General features: G+C 44.2%; 1 protein-coding gene across 1 annotated transcript in view; it reads right to left on the bottom strand.

Annotated features, from left to right (window-relative positions):
* Positions 1–15,582, bottom strand: part of runx3 (RUNX family transcription factor 3) — a 49,419-nt gene extending 33,837 nt beyond the window's left edge. Inside the window, exons 1-2 of the mRNA XM_076749169.1 lie at positions 15,470–15,582; positions 15,029–15,135 (exon numbers count right to left, since the gene is read on the bottom strand). Of these exons, the coding sequence (XP_076605284.1) occupies positions 15,029–15,086 (58 nt within the window). The 5' untranslated portion in view covers positions 15,087–15,135; positions 15,470–15,582. The remainder of the gene's footprint in view (positions 1–15,028; positions 15,136–15,469) is intronic.
* Between the last annotated feature and the right edge of the window lie 1,054 nt (positions 15,583–16,636).

Genomic DNA, 16,636 nt, shown 5'->3' with positions numbered 1-16,636 from the left:
CGCCTGTCACATTTAGACCTCTGCATTTCAACGTGCAGTTTCTACAGTTTCAGCCACACAGGCATTGAGGACAGAGGCCGCCGTGCCCCTGAACGATTTTTAATGATCCGGGTGGGTCGAGCCTGAAATCAAGACAGAACTTATGGAGGATATATGAAACCCCTGGACCCACCTGAAATAGGCCTCAGCGTGTATGATTCTTACCACTGAAGGATAAAAAGCAAATGGATCCTTCAGCTATAAATCAAGAAGTCACATCATTGTTTACTGATAGTTGCTCTGTGAGCGACTGAGAGTTTGCCTTCATCCCCGTATCCCTGACCTGAATCACCATCAAGGCTCATAACACAAAAGGGGTTTCCTGTGGTGTCAGAAAATGATTTTTGGCTAGAGAGACACCGTCGAGCAGCACTACAGTGAAACGTCTCTAAATGGGACATGAAGTTTAGGTTTAACCAAAGCGTAAGTTCCTTTGAGTCCTAACAAAGTGGCACTTCTTCTTCTTCTGTGAGTATAAAAAAACCAAAGGAAACCCCGCTTACATTAGGTTTCATGTGTAATGAGTCAGATTGTAAAGGCTAATATGAGTATGATCCCCATTAGCAGAGAAACCAGTGGAAGCCTTTGGGGTCTGTAAACTTATACCTGACTCTAAATGCCACCCACACAGCTTTCAGTGCCACTTAAATGTCACTTTGAAGATGGGGGCACCTTCGGATATGTGGAGATCCCTTTAAAGTTTTTCTTTCTTTCTTTACTGAGTATGATCTATTAGCCTGTGTAAACTCCTGGGCTATTTTCAGACATGCACACATAAGCCTTTGGATGGGTAGCTATTCATTTGGAAAAGGGGGCTATGGGGGCAATTAGAAATAGTTTGAGGTTCGGCGATGACATAAGACAAAGATTTCTATCTTTAGAGGAGCTGTGGCGGTCACACATTTCTGTACATTCACAAATTACAGGGCAAGCTTTGGCCCTCAACCCACCGAATGCATTCCTTCCGAAAAGTGTCTGCTCGAATTTCAGCCGGGGGTTTCTGCTCAGTGGAAATATGAGTGTTCTGAATGGACGACTTCTATGAAATGGAGTTTTATTCCTCTCGGATTAAATTAGCTCTACTTTGGGGCTCGGGGTATTTTTTTGTATGAATGATGAATTCTGCGGTGGCTGTGGAACGCCGGGCTTGTTTACCCTTCCCTCCTCTTTTTTTTTTTTTTTTTTTTGTATGTTTTTTGAGACATAGCTTGCTATGAAATGGACTTTTTCTGCTTGATATGACAAGAGTGTCTGTGATTAGACTTCCAAGCATGATGTAAGTCACCAAAGTCATTTGTGCCAGTCCCCTCAAAGCCAAATCATATTCTAGCGTTGGAGTGTTTATATACACAAGTATATGGAGAAACTTTTAAACAACAGTGAGTGGGTACAGACTGTTTGGGTTTTGGGCTCGCGCTGCTCTGATGGCTGATTCTCTCTCAAAATTTGATTACATAATATGTCAGCACATCACAATTGGTGGTCATTTTTGTCCATTTTGATGTTCAGACAAGAAAATAGGAAACACATTGGACAATTTTGATCATATAAATTTGTATGTTATTTTTCTCCATCAGGGCTGTCTGTGTTAGTTTTAATGATCGCTGGAATGTGCCAGTGTATTCAAACTTTGTTTTAGCTCTTAATGACCTTTTAAATACTTTATTTTTATTTTCATTTCTATAGTTTTCTTCTATAATTTGTCCATCATAGTACTTTATACATCCAGTAACTCATGAGAGTGTCAGGCCCCAATTCCAGGTCCTTGAAGGCGTTTAGAGTGTATATTATGCTATAAATGATGAAGAGGATGGTGACAGTTCCAAACCCAGCAGCTAATTACTATGTAAGTGTGATGAGTTGAGATGCAGCTGTCACCAGAGGAGACAATGAGCACATTCATCTCATGCATCTTTAATATTCTTACATTTTATAAAAGGTGCAGAGAGGAGCCAAGGGCTTATAAAAGCCCTCTGAATCAATTGAGCAACATAATGGCTGCTGGGGGACGACTGACTATGGTTTTATTTCTGTCTGCTAAATGTAAATGGGCTTCTTAAAGAGTACATTCATTTTCAAATATACCAAGTATGTATTTGAATCTGACACTTCATTTCATATTGAATAAATCATGGGAGGAGTTTGGTAGGTATGCCACTTTGACGCTCTCCAGCCCTCCGGAGCAGCGGTGGAAAGTAACTAAACGTGTTTACTCAAATACTTTATGCTTCTGCTTGAGTACATTTCAGAAGGATATATTGTGCTTTTTACTCCACTACATTTAGCTGACAGCTTTAGCTATCTGTTACTTTTTGGGTTCAGCTTTTACATTTTGAAAAATAAATGATAAACCAAATCTAACCTAAACATGACGTAACATTAAAGATTAAAGCAGTGGTTTCCAATTTTTTTGGGTTGTGACTGCTTTCCAAAAAGCGTCGATGACTTCAGATATCAGTGAGTTGTTCCATCAAACACAGATTTCCCCCGTGAACTTTAGAGATGCTTTTATTTAAATAACTGTTTGATATCTGAAGAAGAAAAATAAACTAATATTTAATACAGAAAAAAGCAAAGATAGTTGAAAAGGGAAACCAAATATATGCAGCAGAATTCAGTTTTTCATCTTTCGTACGTCTTAATTGTCTCATGACCCCTCAGATTTGTCCTGTGACCCTTTGGAGGGGGGATGACCACCAGGTTGGGAACCACTTGATTAAACTACCTGTACATAAAGCTGTTAAGACCAGCTCCACCTTGACCAGCTACAACAGCAACATGCCGCTTCTGCACCAATGCATCAACGTAAACAATCTTGATACTGTAATTTTTCTGCATAGGGACCTCTTTTTTTCACAATGAGTCCTTATGACTGCTGTGGCTGGTAGTGTGGCTTTTAAGCCATACTATGTAATTTTGAGACAAAGAATAAGACAATCTAAGTCTTACAAATGAGAAGTTTAACTCTGTCAAATGCTCCATTTCTGAGTTTAGAACACTTAGTGCTTTTGCTGCTGCAGTCTTACCTGGTCTGGCGTGACCACTGTCTTATGATGGCTGTTGTTAGGTAACTAGAGATCGATATTGCTGTGTAATTGACGTTCCTGAGCCAGTCTGATGACTCTTTTGTACTTGTGCTACTGTTACACTTCATTCTATTACTTACTGTTATCCTGTAATCATCCATCTCAAGCATGTATTTTTGACTTTTACATTGTGGTATTGTTACTTTTACTTAGGTAAAGGATCTGAATACTCCTTCCATCATTGCTCTAGAAGCAGACTAGCGTGTGTATATATGTGTGTGTGTGTGTGTGTGTGTGTGTGTGTGTGTGTGCGTGTGCGTGTGCATATCTGTTTGCACATCCTCCCCTGTTTTCAATACCAGGAATCACTACTTTCCAATAACTGGAAAAACATCACAAAGGGCCCAGTGAGGCACTCTGATGGGTTCACTGTGATCAGCGCTCGGGGGCTGAACGTGGTCAGGCCACCTCCCTGTCCTTTCTGTGGTAGTTTCGATGGCACCCACCACACCCGAGGCAGGCAGGGGGGAACTCGCCGTAAACCCCGGTGTCACGGTTGCTCCGCCCTCACATCATCCGTCGGGTACACTCACCCAACGATGACAGTCAGCAGCCTGTGATGTGGTTCCCAGGCCTGTTTATTCTTTGGAAACCCACTAAAAGTAGCATTGGATGGTAAGCTCACCAAAAGGCCCCAGTGCTATTATAGGAGCACTTTGGGTTGAGTTTTGATCTGGTGGGTTTGTAAATAGGGCCCTGCCTTGCTGCGGGCCACCACTTTTGGGCCATATTGTTTAGTGTGACCTGAAGGAAGCTTTTTGATATTCATGGTGATTTGTAACCTGGAACGAAATGTAAAGTCCAAAATTTGATATGACTTGTGGTGTTTAGGGTTGTGTACTTCATGAGGACATCAGTGTATGCTTTTCATAATGTTGATGATGATGGACAAAGGCCGACGAAATGTACCCTGCTCTACTTCTCTTCATTTCACTGAAGGACAGATTGTATTCTTTTCCAGGGTCTTTATTTACCCCTGGAAGTCTGTATAACTTTTAAATCTAAATGAGTCCCATAAATACGTCAACTCCTCCATTTTTTTCAGTTGTGGTTTTTAGTGCAAGCTATAATCATTTCTCATCTTTCTTTGTCTCTGTGTCTGTCTGTCTATTTGTGTGTAACGACACAAACACAAATACACATACACATACACACACAGACGCACTGTTTCTCCTTTTCTAGCGAGAGCTTCTGATGCAAGGACGGCAATCTGTAATCTGTAGTAATTGCATGTTGCAGAAAAACATTTTTCCGCTGTGGTAATCGCTGCAATATGTGCAGTTGCGTTGCCAAAGTGACAGCACCCCCACCCCCTACAGACACACACACACACACACACACACACACACACACACACACACACACACACACATACACCCACACGCCTACACACACGAGTATCCTGACTCACTCTGACTTTGCCAAATGTGTCCAGCTACAATTTTGGAGACTGCTTCACAGGATGGCTGAGAGACAAAGACATACAGATAAGCAACTATAGCGTCGTGACAAACTTGCAACTGGTAAGCACACGCACACACACCTGTGGTGCTGTCATGCTGCGTTCACCTTCTGCAACAGATTTACAGTTCCTGCCAATGACAGTTTAACTGCCATGCAGCCCCGGTGCCAGAGCCCTGCCAGAGCCCAGCTGCCACACACAGATCAGGAGACAAAAACTTTCACTGGAGCCACATCAATTCACTCTCCCTGCTCCTTTCTACTAGCGATCACACAGTGCAAACCGGCAATGAGTAATAATACTAATCACCTGATATCACTAATACGTCTTGGAGACTTGAGTCATTTGTCAGATGTCGTCCTGATTAGCGAAAGTTGTAGCCACATTAAATGTAGGGAGTGTAGCGACGGTCTGTGGCTGAACCATTGATGCGTATTTATCAAACCATTGTCTGCCATTTCACCACTCTGACACCAGCGTCTACTCTGCTCTGCTGGACTGCAGCACAGGTTTATGAGGTCATCACCACCGTGAGACTGAGGGTAGACTCTTGTGTGTGTTGAAGAAGACAGCTCGTTTTACTCGCTCTTCTCAGCGCCTCAGCAAATAATCTCTCTCTCTCTCTCTCTCTCTCTCTCTCTCTCACTCTGTCATTGCAGCTCAGCAGCGCCGCACATTTATGATATCATTATCCACTGCGTCATCACCCCTTTGCCCAACAGAGCCCCAAAATATGTCAGCCCAGTTGGGCTTTCTTACGTTGCACTCGACAACGTGTAACCACACACACCTAGTATAAGGACAAGTAATACTCAGAGACATTTATAGATACGCAGCACAGACACCAAGATTGCAACCAGACTGTGTGTGCAAACCTTTTCCTCTCTGGGCTGCTACTCTGACTGCTGAAGCCATCCAACCTCCCAGCAGTTGAACTTCCCTGTGTGTCTCTAATGGAGTCTCTCTGTCAGATCAAACAGCTCCTACTGACGAGGAGAGGAGACAGATCGCAGCGCTGGAAGCCGTTCAGTCTGACAGCCCGAACACGTTTGACTGGCAACGCAGCCTGTGTCTACTCTTCCATCGCTAGAGATCCCACACAAATATAGTAGCGCCACCAGAGAGGGGAAGAGGGGGTGAAAAGCGGGGAGGGGGTGAGGGAGCCCGAGCCTGTCGGCTCAGAAAATAAGTTGTGAGGCGTCCCCCTCACACAAAGGCAAAGCCCCATAGCCCAGTCTTTTCTCAAAATGAAATCGCATGTGAGTCGAATATTAGGAAGTGCGCATGGCTTCCAGCAACCACCAAGCCATTATAGCAGAGCCTGTAAACCACATTTTCACCAGCAGACAATGCCCCTTTGTGCTTGTTGTGTGGCTGTCCCCTCTCCAAGGAGAAGCCATGCACGTTTAAAAAACTGTGGCAATTCAAGGGAAGACGCGAAGAAAAGCAATGAGGATGAAGTGTGAGTTTTAGATCTCTGGTTAATTAGTAGCAGTCATATCAGGAGGGGCAAGCAGGACAGTCTGCCCTCATTTAGCCCCATGGCGTGGGGGACCTTTGATGTGGTTGCACATGGAATGCTGTTGTTCATTCCTCTCTGCAACAAAAGCCACATGTTTTTATTTTTTGAGACGAGGTCCCTGTTACTTCGAACTATGAAGGAACACGGTGAGGTATGTAACGTATGAAATGAATGGCATGAATGCTAACCAGTCCGAGAGGACGCTGCCAACACGGCACTGGGCCAAATGTATTGTTCTTAGCTGTGTTTTCGTATGCAAATGCTTTTAAGATGAACTCTCTTAGTCATCCCTGCTGTCTGTGCATGCGTAACAACACTGCACACACTGCACACACACACACGCACACTCAAGCACAGCCTTATATGGACACGCACAAATACACACCATGTACACATTTCCAACTTTTAAACTATTGTCATCAGTGTATGTCCCTTTCAACTCCTTTCATCACTGTTAAGGGACTCTTTCAACAGGGGTCATTCCAGGTTCTGTCACACTCATTCAAGTGCAAATGGACTTCAAAGAGCCCCCAAATATTGAATTTGCATTTATTTCCCTCTTCAGAGAGGTTCAGCCTCCCAAGCACCATTTGACTCACCACAGAATCCAACCAGATTTGAGCAGGAACCCGGCGCTGGTTTCCTGACAAGTGTCCGTGCCACTTTCCTCTGCAGACGTGAGACAACTCTTGGAAAGTACTCGGCTGGCCCTCAGGGCTTTTCATCGTAAGGAAACAAGGGTGTGGCGACTCTCAGCCTGCAAGCCAAGGAGCTCAGGAGAGCACTTAGACACATAATATTGTCATTCCTCATAAATCCAATCTTTTGCACAGTAAGTGATTATTGTCAATCATTCCAATTGATTTCAAATTCAATCAAAAGAAAATAAATCATCTCCAAATGTCACTGAGCCTCTCTGCAGCGACTGTAGACAGTCACTGTGTTGCATGCAACTGTTTCTGTGATGTCTTTGGGCTTTATTCCCAGTTCTAACCTAACAAACCTAATTGGAGGCTAAAACTTATTTTCAATGGAGTCCCTCCATTCAAATCATTGCTTGAGTCAAAGACTTGGCTTAATTGGAGTCCGGGAAACCAACCACTGGGGAAACCCGTGTGTCCGAAGTGACTGAATGTTTCCTCTCATCATCTCTATTGCTAATCAGCAGTGGCATGGCCCATGTAGCTACAGTTAGCACCCTGGCCACGTGGAGCTAGCATAGTATGCAGGACTTTCTCCTCTTTGACTCAGAGCCTGAGGCGTCCATTGAGGCTTTGCTGTAACTGCACACTAATCCCCTGATTGCTGTGTTTAGACGCAGCACGTCGCTGCTCCACGTCAAGGCGGCCGCGGCTAACGACGAGCTAATGACACAACGATGACAAGGAGCGTTTGTAAACCCAATCAGTAGCCTGGGGCCTGGCTGCCTGGTGATTAGGTTAATCAAACTCTATACTGACTGAATGACTGGCTCGCTGTCTGCCTCTTATGTCATCACGCTGATTAAAGGGGAAAAGTTGTGTTCAAGTCCATCAGGCCCTTCTAACACAAATGTCTTTCTGCCAGCTTGGCAGTGTTAGCACGGTTAGCTGGCATACCAAAAGGTGGAGAGCTGAGAGGACTCCCCGTTTAATTGAGGATCAACTTAATGCCAATGTTATTTCGCTCAGTTTAACATGACAATGTGTAAGGATGCTGTTTATTTCATGTTACCTTACTGCCATAACAGACAGTTATATTATTGTGTAAAAATGATTTTCCTTAGAGCAACAGATGTTCCTTGACACGCAAAGGCTTGACAGTCCCTTTCTAGGTCACACTTCTGCAGACAGTGGATTCAACGAGGTCGTATGTCACAGGAAAGGCTCGTTGGTTAGGTACTCTCAGCGCTGTCAGTGTAAGAGTGACCACAGTACACAGTAGTCGGTTAAATATTTTTTTAAGCACGAGACACAAATTGGCACTTTATAAAATCAAGAAAGCAGTCACTGATATTTTTCAGTTAAGTCCTCTGCTGTTTAGTCACCCTGTGGGTAATTCTGCTGGACTAAGGCAACGGGAGACCATATGTTAGTCCTGACCAGCTATTACGGTGAGGTCAGACAGCATTTAGAGTGGGAAAACGTCACGGTCATCATGTTGACATGCACTGCTCGTCTCTGACTCAGCACGGGTAAAAAGCTCAGGCGGTGGACTGTGTGTGTGTCTGTGTGTGTGTGTGTGTGTGTGTGTGTGTGTGTGTGTGTAGCCTGTATGTTCCAGTTTGTGTGTAGACACCGCAAAGTTCCCTGTGCGTTTGTGCTCGTGACGGCGACGTCTCCGACCATGAGAAATATGTGCTGCAGACGGAGTGACCTCACAGCAGACAGACTATGGAGAAGAGATGGAGGGGCCACTTCTGCAGCACAGCTGAGGGGGAATCCCTGGCATGGTGTTTCCTACTGAGCCAATACAGAAGTGAGCAGCTGCACAGAAAGCACAAGCTGGCTCAAGTTTACTTCAGGGCAAAACCTGCTGCAATGTAGTGATAATAGGTCACTTTGTAAACTCTGCATGAATTTTGATGTAGAAAAGTGGCAGAACATGCAAAAGTAGAATATGGAAATATGAGCAACATTTGAGGAGGAAGCAGATAATAAATGTTTAATTAATTCAATTTTCAAAACTTTTAACTTAAAGGAGTAGTTTGATATTTTGGGAAATGCTCTTATATGGGACGAAAATTGTAATTTTAAGAAACTATTTACTATGTGTGGGACTATTTCTTGGGTAGACTGCCCCTCGCCATGAAATAGTCCGCCCCACAACCCCCCTAGAACCATGAAGTGTAATTTTTGCTCTTCAGATTTTCTGCAAACTAAACAAACAAGACATAATGTGTTCATTAATTAGTTTTACAGAAGGTAGAAGGCAGATTTTGCGAAGGTTTGACAGAGCCAGCTGCTGCCACCTCTTTCCAGTCTTTATGCTAAGCTAAGCTAACTTGCTGCTGGTTCATATTCAGCTGACATTTAATATAAATGCCATCAATCTTCTCACCTAACTTTCAGTAAGAAAACAAGTAAGCTTATTTACCCAAATGTCAAACTATCTCTTCACTCACCTGTTAGTCAAAACATAAATGATAATGCTAAAGGCCAACATTTGCATCCTCCCTCTGCAGTGCAGCTGAAAAGCACAATTAGGTGGCCCATTACTGATGCAGTTAGCACAGTTATTTGTACCCCCCCAGTGAATAGACCGAGAGAAAACTAAAATCCCATTTTTGAAAAGCTGTCTCCGCAAGAATCAATTCCCTGTGGTTTAAGTTATGTTTGAGGGGAGGGAAGAAGCAACCCAAAAACATGTTTTATTGCAGTAACGACAATTAACTGTATGTAAACAAGTTGAGGAAAAAAAAAAATCTGGGAAAATAGAGGAAAGTAGAGAATCTGAAAACATTTCATAGCCTGCAGCTTCTCACATCCTATCATTATCTGCATTTTTCCTCCACCGTAATTAAGTTTTTTCTTTATTGCTTATGGGAAGAGGGATAGGCTATAAGGATGTTTTGAGCATGATTAAAGTTGCACATAATGACGTGGAGATTCAGTCTGGAGGATGGATTTTTTTTTTTTTTTTTTTTGTCTGTGAAAAACATTCCTTTTAATCCTTTGATGGTGACAGAATGAGTTCCTCTGGGCCTTAGATCTTTGCTAAACTTTCACACATGATAAAATAAAACCCCTGTTCCTCCTGTGTTCCATCTTATGTAAAAAAAAAAAAAAAAAAAAAAAAAGAGTTGCTGTCTGCTGATATGTTTCTGAACATGTGGGATCTCCATAAGTTTGAGTCATTTTATGTGCTGCCGACCAGACCCTTTCCCGCCCATTAAAGTAATTTGTGGGTTAGAATGCAACTGTAATGTTAAAAACAAAAGTGCACAGCAATCGACATTGTGCTTAGTCACAGGCCATTTTTGCCTTTCCTCCTTCTTGGTGAAACAGAAAAGGATGTTGTTGACAACATCTGTTTAACGATACAGGGAGGGGTCTAAACAACAAGTCTTCTTCTTCTGAGTCAATCCCAGGTCACAGCTCTCTAATTCTAGCCAGAGTTACTGACAACAAACTAAACCTGAGATGTTTTATTTCAGGTTTGACTTCCAATTGTTTATTTTATTTCCAGCTTTGCCGAAAATTGCAAGCAAATTCCATATACCAGCGTAATTGCTGCATAAATTTAGGTTAATAATATATAAATTAGCTTACAATAATACTTGCGTTTTTTTCTACAATCCCAGGCTTACCATGTAATAAGCTGTGGGGCCGGCCTGTGGTTTAGGGCGTAGGTTTAAAACAAAATTAAGAAACAGAAAATTGCGAGAACGGCTTTTGCTTAATTTAGTCGTCCGCCATGCAGGAGGAATGAGATCATGAAGGGTCTAATAACAGTGATGTGGATATAATCATTTTAACTTAAGGGTTTATATGAAATATTATCAGCTCATAAGTGAAGCAAATTAACCATAAAGGAATGAGTCATAGGAACAGAAGAGCCTCATCCGGTATGGGCATTACTTCTTAAAAATCAAGCTAAGGAATTTTATATTGTGACCGTTTCCACCTCATTATCCAATTACGCAAGCATTTTCAAAGTCTGCATATTTTCCTGTCCACATGTAGTTTGTTCCTGTTTCGATTTTTACATCCCTGTTGAAGAAGCTGGTCTAGACATCAGAAATTCCTCTTACATCACTTGCATCATATCTGGACACTGTGCCTTTAATAGCAATTATTTTCAGCCGCTGCGCTTTAATTATCATGTAAGCCTATAGTACATATTCACTCCCTTTTTTTTTTTGTTCCATCTGACGGTGACCTCAATGTGTTCAGCATACATCCCCTGAGGTCAGCGCTCTCACAGCTGCCATGCACAATCACATCAGAGTTTAACATGCAGACTAACTTCTGGATGAACTGCGTTAGAGGGGGCTGAGACGCCGAGCCCGGCGCTCTTCCTGCCTGCTTGGCCCGACACCGGCCTCAGATCACATTCGCTCCTCACTCACTGGATGCCGCTTCAGAGTCGACGCGGCTACGGTTTGCTTTCCAGTAGAGTTCAGAAACATCCCCCCCTCCAGGATTGTTTGTTGAAAGAAGTTGCTGAACCTTTCAGAACGCTTATTTTCCCCCCATCCGTTAGAGAGACCTTTACAGCATAAATCCATATTATCAGATTGGCTGAAAAGAATCTGGCCCCTGTGGTTGCTTGCCGACCACCAGAAAATTGTATTTACTACTGCACTTAGCACGACTTTAACCTTGACCAACGCAACGCTGAGCCTGGTGGTTTGAGCCAAAAGTGTACAAGGGCGGAGGCAGGTTTGGGATTAGTCGACCACATAATCAGCACGCCCCTCTGCATACTCTACCTGGAAGCCATCTTACTGGCAACCCCTGAAAGTGTTTCCCATAAAGTCGTGTTGACAGACGGTGAAAACGGCGAGACGGACCAAAAAGTAAATAAGTACCTCCAAAAACGTTTACAGCCTTAATCAAGTCCAGAGCGTTCCTTCTATCCAATATGCCTTCAGAGTTTTATAAATAGATATTATACTCGGCTAAATTGGAGACAGGATTTTGCCGCTCTGTGGCTGTCATGAGTTTTCTATTATTTGCTTTCACTTTAGAATATTGAAACTCTTAATATCTGGTTACAGATTTCAGCCGGCTCAGCCCAGTCCTCATGTTTTGGCGTCACTCAGGGGCCTCACACTCAGCAGGATTTTGAATGGGCTCCAATCAAGCATGTTAATTTAAGAGAGGGGGAAAAAACCTTCACCATATGACTTTGTTATTAATAAATTCACCAGAGGCCAGCCATGTGTTCTGTCAAATTTATAGCCTTTTTCTTTTTTGAGCTACTGTATAGCGGCCTTTTATTTGTCAGTGGTTCTTAGCTTGAAATTCATCTTGAGTTTTATCCCCTGTGAATGACTCATTTTGATGCATTTAAAGTGTCTTTTTCTCACACTGTGCATGTGTCTCTCGGGCTTCTCCCTCCCCGAAACTTGTAGAACAAACCAGACCACCTCCCAGAACCCTCCAAAATAACCTCGCTACAACTGTGGTGAGGCATGGCGCGTTTCTCACACACAAGCCCTCACTTCCATTCATGCAGCGCAATAAGCCAAACATATAAAACCATTCCCACCCTAATAAACCGGGGCCTTTTTCTCTGCCACAAAGGGAGCTGGCTCCTAAGAGCGTAACACTCTAAAAAACGGACCCCTGTATAAAGCAGCCTGCAGGGAACATGGCGGCTCTTCCAAAATGTGGTGACGGAAACTGAGCCAAGGATATGACCCACCACAGAGGCCCAGTCACAGCTGCTATAAACCAGGTAGCCCACCTGGTGCAGAAAACTCAAAACTCAAGTTTATACAATTCTGCCTCGCAGGGGGAAGTCTGGTGCTTTTTTTTGTTTTTTTTAAGTGCCTCAGAAATGCTGCTTTCTGATTAAACAGTGGTGCTGCTATGTGAGGGTTAGCAGGTGCAGCCTCATTGTGGTTATTATCAGTGAACTGCAGCAGCACTGTGAGTCTGCATCAGATTAATGCCTCGCTGACGCAAAGCTCTAAGTCTTTCTCTCTCTGAACACACTAACTGTCAGACTATTAGCGCTTTCTTGTGCTCACTACCGAGTTGGACACCATGAGAAAGACAGCTGCTCCGTCTCTCTGTTTGTGACTCGGTGTGCATGTGTCATATGTTTTACGTGTATGAGTGTTTGTGTGTGTCTCCCTGAGCTTTAGCGGAGGACTGAGGTTTCTGAGGTGAGGCGTCCTCTTGCTTCTCACGCGAAGTGCATCTGATGTTGCACATCACATGCTTACATGTGTTCTCTGTCTGCAGTGTGAGATAGACTGAAATGTCTTGTTATCAATATAACACCTACAGTACAGGCTGCCGGTGTTTGGATTGTGCTGATATTGCAGATTGTGCTGGTTTCCTTTTTTGAAATCACCAAAACGATGTTAAAGGTCTTAATCGCTTTACTTTTATAAAGAATTTAGAACTCGTTTTTAGAAATTCTGGAACTTTAATGAGTGTATTTTCTTTTTGCGTCATTTTTCAAATGAATGAGCTTTTCCTGACTTCTGCATAGATGAATACAATATTTCCATAAACTTCATGTCGCACAGTATTAAAGTCAGAGCTCGGGACGCCAGACATTTAACAGTCTCTTTGATTTTCTGTAACCGTTCCTCTTAATTTCAGTTTGATTTGAGTCTAAAAGAGAACTTGCCAAATTGCTTTGCCTGTGTAATGCAAGTTGTTAAACTAACCACTGGGGTATTTTGCTTACATGAGGTACTCCCGATCTGAAATGCTTTCAGATTGAACCGGAGGATTTAATGACTCTTGGCCTTTTGTTCCCTTGCAGTTGGGTTTCAGTCTCCTGACAGGACGAATTGTAAAAGGATATTGCATATTCACTAATGATTTCCAATGGATGATTACAGCTTTAAATGCTTGTCTCTTTCCCCCCTCTTGACCTGCAGTCTCACATCCCGTCTCACTGCTCTGGTAGGGTTCAAAATCAGAATCAGGCACCCAAAAGCACATTGCCTTAAAACGTTACAGGGTAAAACGGTTCAAAAGCCTGATGGACCGCATGCGTGAAGCCTGAAGTTGGTGACGCTCTGATGTGTGAACGGTGAGGAGATAAAGGGATGCAGACCCTGGAGTTAAAGAGAAGAAAAGGGGAGGGGTGAGGCCTGAGCCTTGTCAGGAGGAAACTATAAATGCCCGGGTGTCTGTAGAAGCTGTGAGAACACTGGAACATCATCCCCTGTCACTGCGGTTCCAATGAGGATATCAGAGGATTGTTCTCATGTGAGACGCAGATGTACCGAGTGTGTTTGACTGTGTGTGTGTGTGTGCGAGGCTCCAGATATTTTAACATATACTCTGCAAACAATTAGGAGCTGGTCGTGCTTCTCCTGTGGCTGCCTCTAATTAACACTGCAACGAGGCCTTAATTGGGAAGGAGATTTTGTTTTTTTCTGCTGCCTTTTTTGGTGGCTGTCTCAGCAGTAGTGTGACAAACAGTGGGAACAACTGAGTCCCCTGGCCGCCATCAGATTAACAGCTTCTATGTCAAGTCTGCTGAATGTTTGTGTTTTCAAGAGGTTTGTCAGCCCTCACAGGAGGAAGCTCAACAAATATTCTCGTGAAAAACAGGTAAAAGTTTCCTCCACTTCTCAACACTTAAGAGCCTCACTATTTGCAAGTAAAAGCTGTCTGATTGGAATTGCCATGGCAACAAATGGCTTCTTCATTGAGGCTGGTGTTCAGCGTCGCCAAGTATAGTGCACTCACCTCACCACACAGACCAAAAGTACCTCCTGGAAGTAAAGCAGAGTGAGAGAGCCTAATATGTTTTTTTTTCTGTGCTCTTTTATTGTATTGCCGTGTTCCAGTAAAGGGCCCAGTCACATGGAGCCTCTGAGCTCGTATTCTCACGGTGAGAGCGCCGAGTTTCACTTGATAATGAATGTCTGTGGTGAGAATCCCATTATGGCGCTACTCCATCAAGCCTACAGAAAACACAGGAGCGGCGAGGCGGAGGCATTTAAGGGCCATATCAGTCAACTAGATGAGGGCTACCGTGCAAATCAGATCCTCCTCTGTGAACCTCCCTCAGCGCGCGTCTGAGTGTGTGTGGACAGAGAGATGAATGCATTGACACTCTACAAGAAGCACCCGGCTCTCATATCTGAACTTATTCATGTCAGTGTCTTTTGTCAAAAGAAACAGGTTGTCAAACTGACCAAGCTGCAGATTCCAAACAACTGGACGGAGGGTGGGACAGAGGTGGGAGGGAGGGGGGTGAGTGGAGGGGGGGGGGGGGGGGGCAGAGGGGAGGACTCACCTCTGAGTAGACTGCTGCTGTAGTTGGAGAAGGAGTCAAAGATGCTGTTGGATGCCATGACAGGGAAGGCAGAACGGCGTGGAACCCTCGCTTCAGTCGATCTCCAACTTGGGGAGGCAAAAAGGAGGATTGAAACACAAGCAACCAAGTACAGGAGAGAGAAGGAAGGAGAGCAGAGAGGACGAAACTCCTGGAGCTCAGAGCCCGTTTGCAACCAAGAATCTAGGGTTTGTGACTACCACAGGAATCCCAAGCCACAAGCCTGCAGAGAGAGCAGCAGCATGTGTTAGCAGCAGCAGCACCAGGAGACGTTTGAGAGAGAAGAGGGTCAGAGGGAGAAAGAAAAGAAGAAACAGAAAGCGAAGGCAGTTGAGAGAGACGAGCAGTTTAACACAGCAAAAACAGCAGCATTTGTGTCTCCAGGTGTGGAGGTGGACTCACCAGGGCTGGAGATGAGAGGGGGCCCACCTAACGGAGCCCGGGTGGTGGAAGCGGCCCGGCGTGGAGGGCTGGGTTTGTGGTCCTTCTGTCACGCAGGGAACTGAGGGTCTGAGGTTAGCCAGCGAGCCTGATAGCGTGGTCTGTCTTTCTCTCCCACGATGGTGGTGGCCTGACTGGAGCGTCAGTGCTAGTAAGAGGCTAAAAGCCACAGTGTATCTGCATCCTCCTCGCCATCCTCCACACAGAGACACACACACACACTCCTCTCCGTGAGTGGTGGAGCCCACATCACATGTCACGTGAGGTCACCGGGCCTCTCCCTCCCACCCTCTCGCCCTCCTTCCCCTCCCTCCCCTCTTGTGCTATCGTCTTTGCTTTTTCTCTGGTTTCTGCGCTTCGGTTTGTACTTTCCATGCTTCTCCTTGTCTGACTCGCCGTCTTCACTCGCACTTTTCATTGGTCGTCCAAGTTTTGGAAACATTTTATTTTCTTTTGAGCTCAAACAAGGCAGCGGCCTGCGCCACTGTGGCTCACTGAGGTTTGCAGACAGCGCCGCAGAAGAGCCGGGGATGCATTAAAACGTACTAAGCCAAACACAAACGCACGAGAGAGAAGTGTGAATAGTATGAAGAGAATGAGAAAATGAGAGGTAACTGTGGCTTTAGCTGCTGCGAGGAGACAGGAAAGTGTCAGTCTAACTGCTGAACAACACTGAGCGTGTTGTTCTTGACTGTGTATGTATGTCCTGTGCTAGTTTAAAGTTTGTCTGACTCACAGCACATCTGTGTTTGTAAGAACCAGTGGTTTTGGGCCTGCAAAACCTCCACCCTCACTTACCACTTGATAGTATCATAATCTTAGTCTCATTAGAAGCAGCGCTGCCAGTCGCTCGACTCTACCTTGGGTCCTCCTCTCCTCTCTGTCATTCTCCTGTTTCAGGTTGTATTTACTGTTTTTCTTTGCTCTGCACTCTGTCTTAATCCTTTTTGGATTTTATTTCAACCCACTTTAATATGACCACACCCCCCAAAACACATTTCTTTCAGTTCGAGTTCACTTGGCTTTAAAAACATACCTTTTTTTTTATTTTTACCTAAGCTTCCTACTGCACTGTGAAAAAAAAGAAACTGGAGCACTTGTGGCCAGGCGTAGTCTCTTTCCCCCTCT

Source organism: Chaetodon auriga, chromosome 14, assembly GCF_051107435.1.
Source record: "Chaetodon auriga isolate fChaAug3 chromosome 14, fChaAug3.hap1, whole genome shotgun sequence".
Taxonomy (NCBI): Eukaryota; Metazoa; Chordata; class Actinopteri; order Chaetodontiformes; family Chaetodontidae; genus Chaetodon; species Chaetodon auriga.
This window is presented reverse-complemented; position numbering and strand designations above follow the sequence as displayed.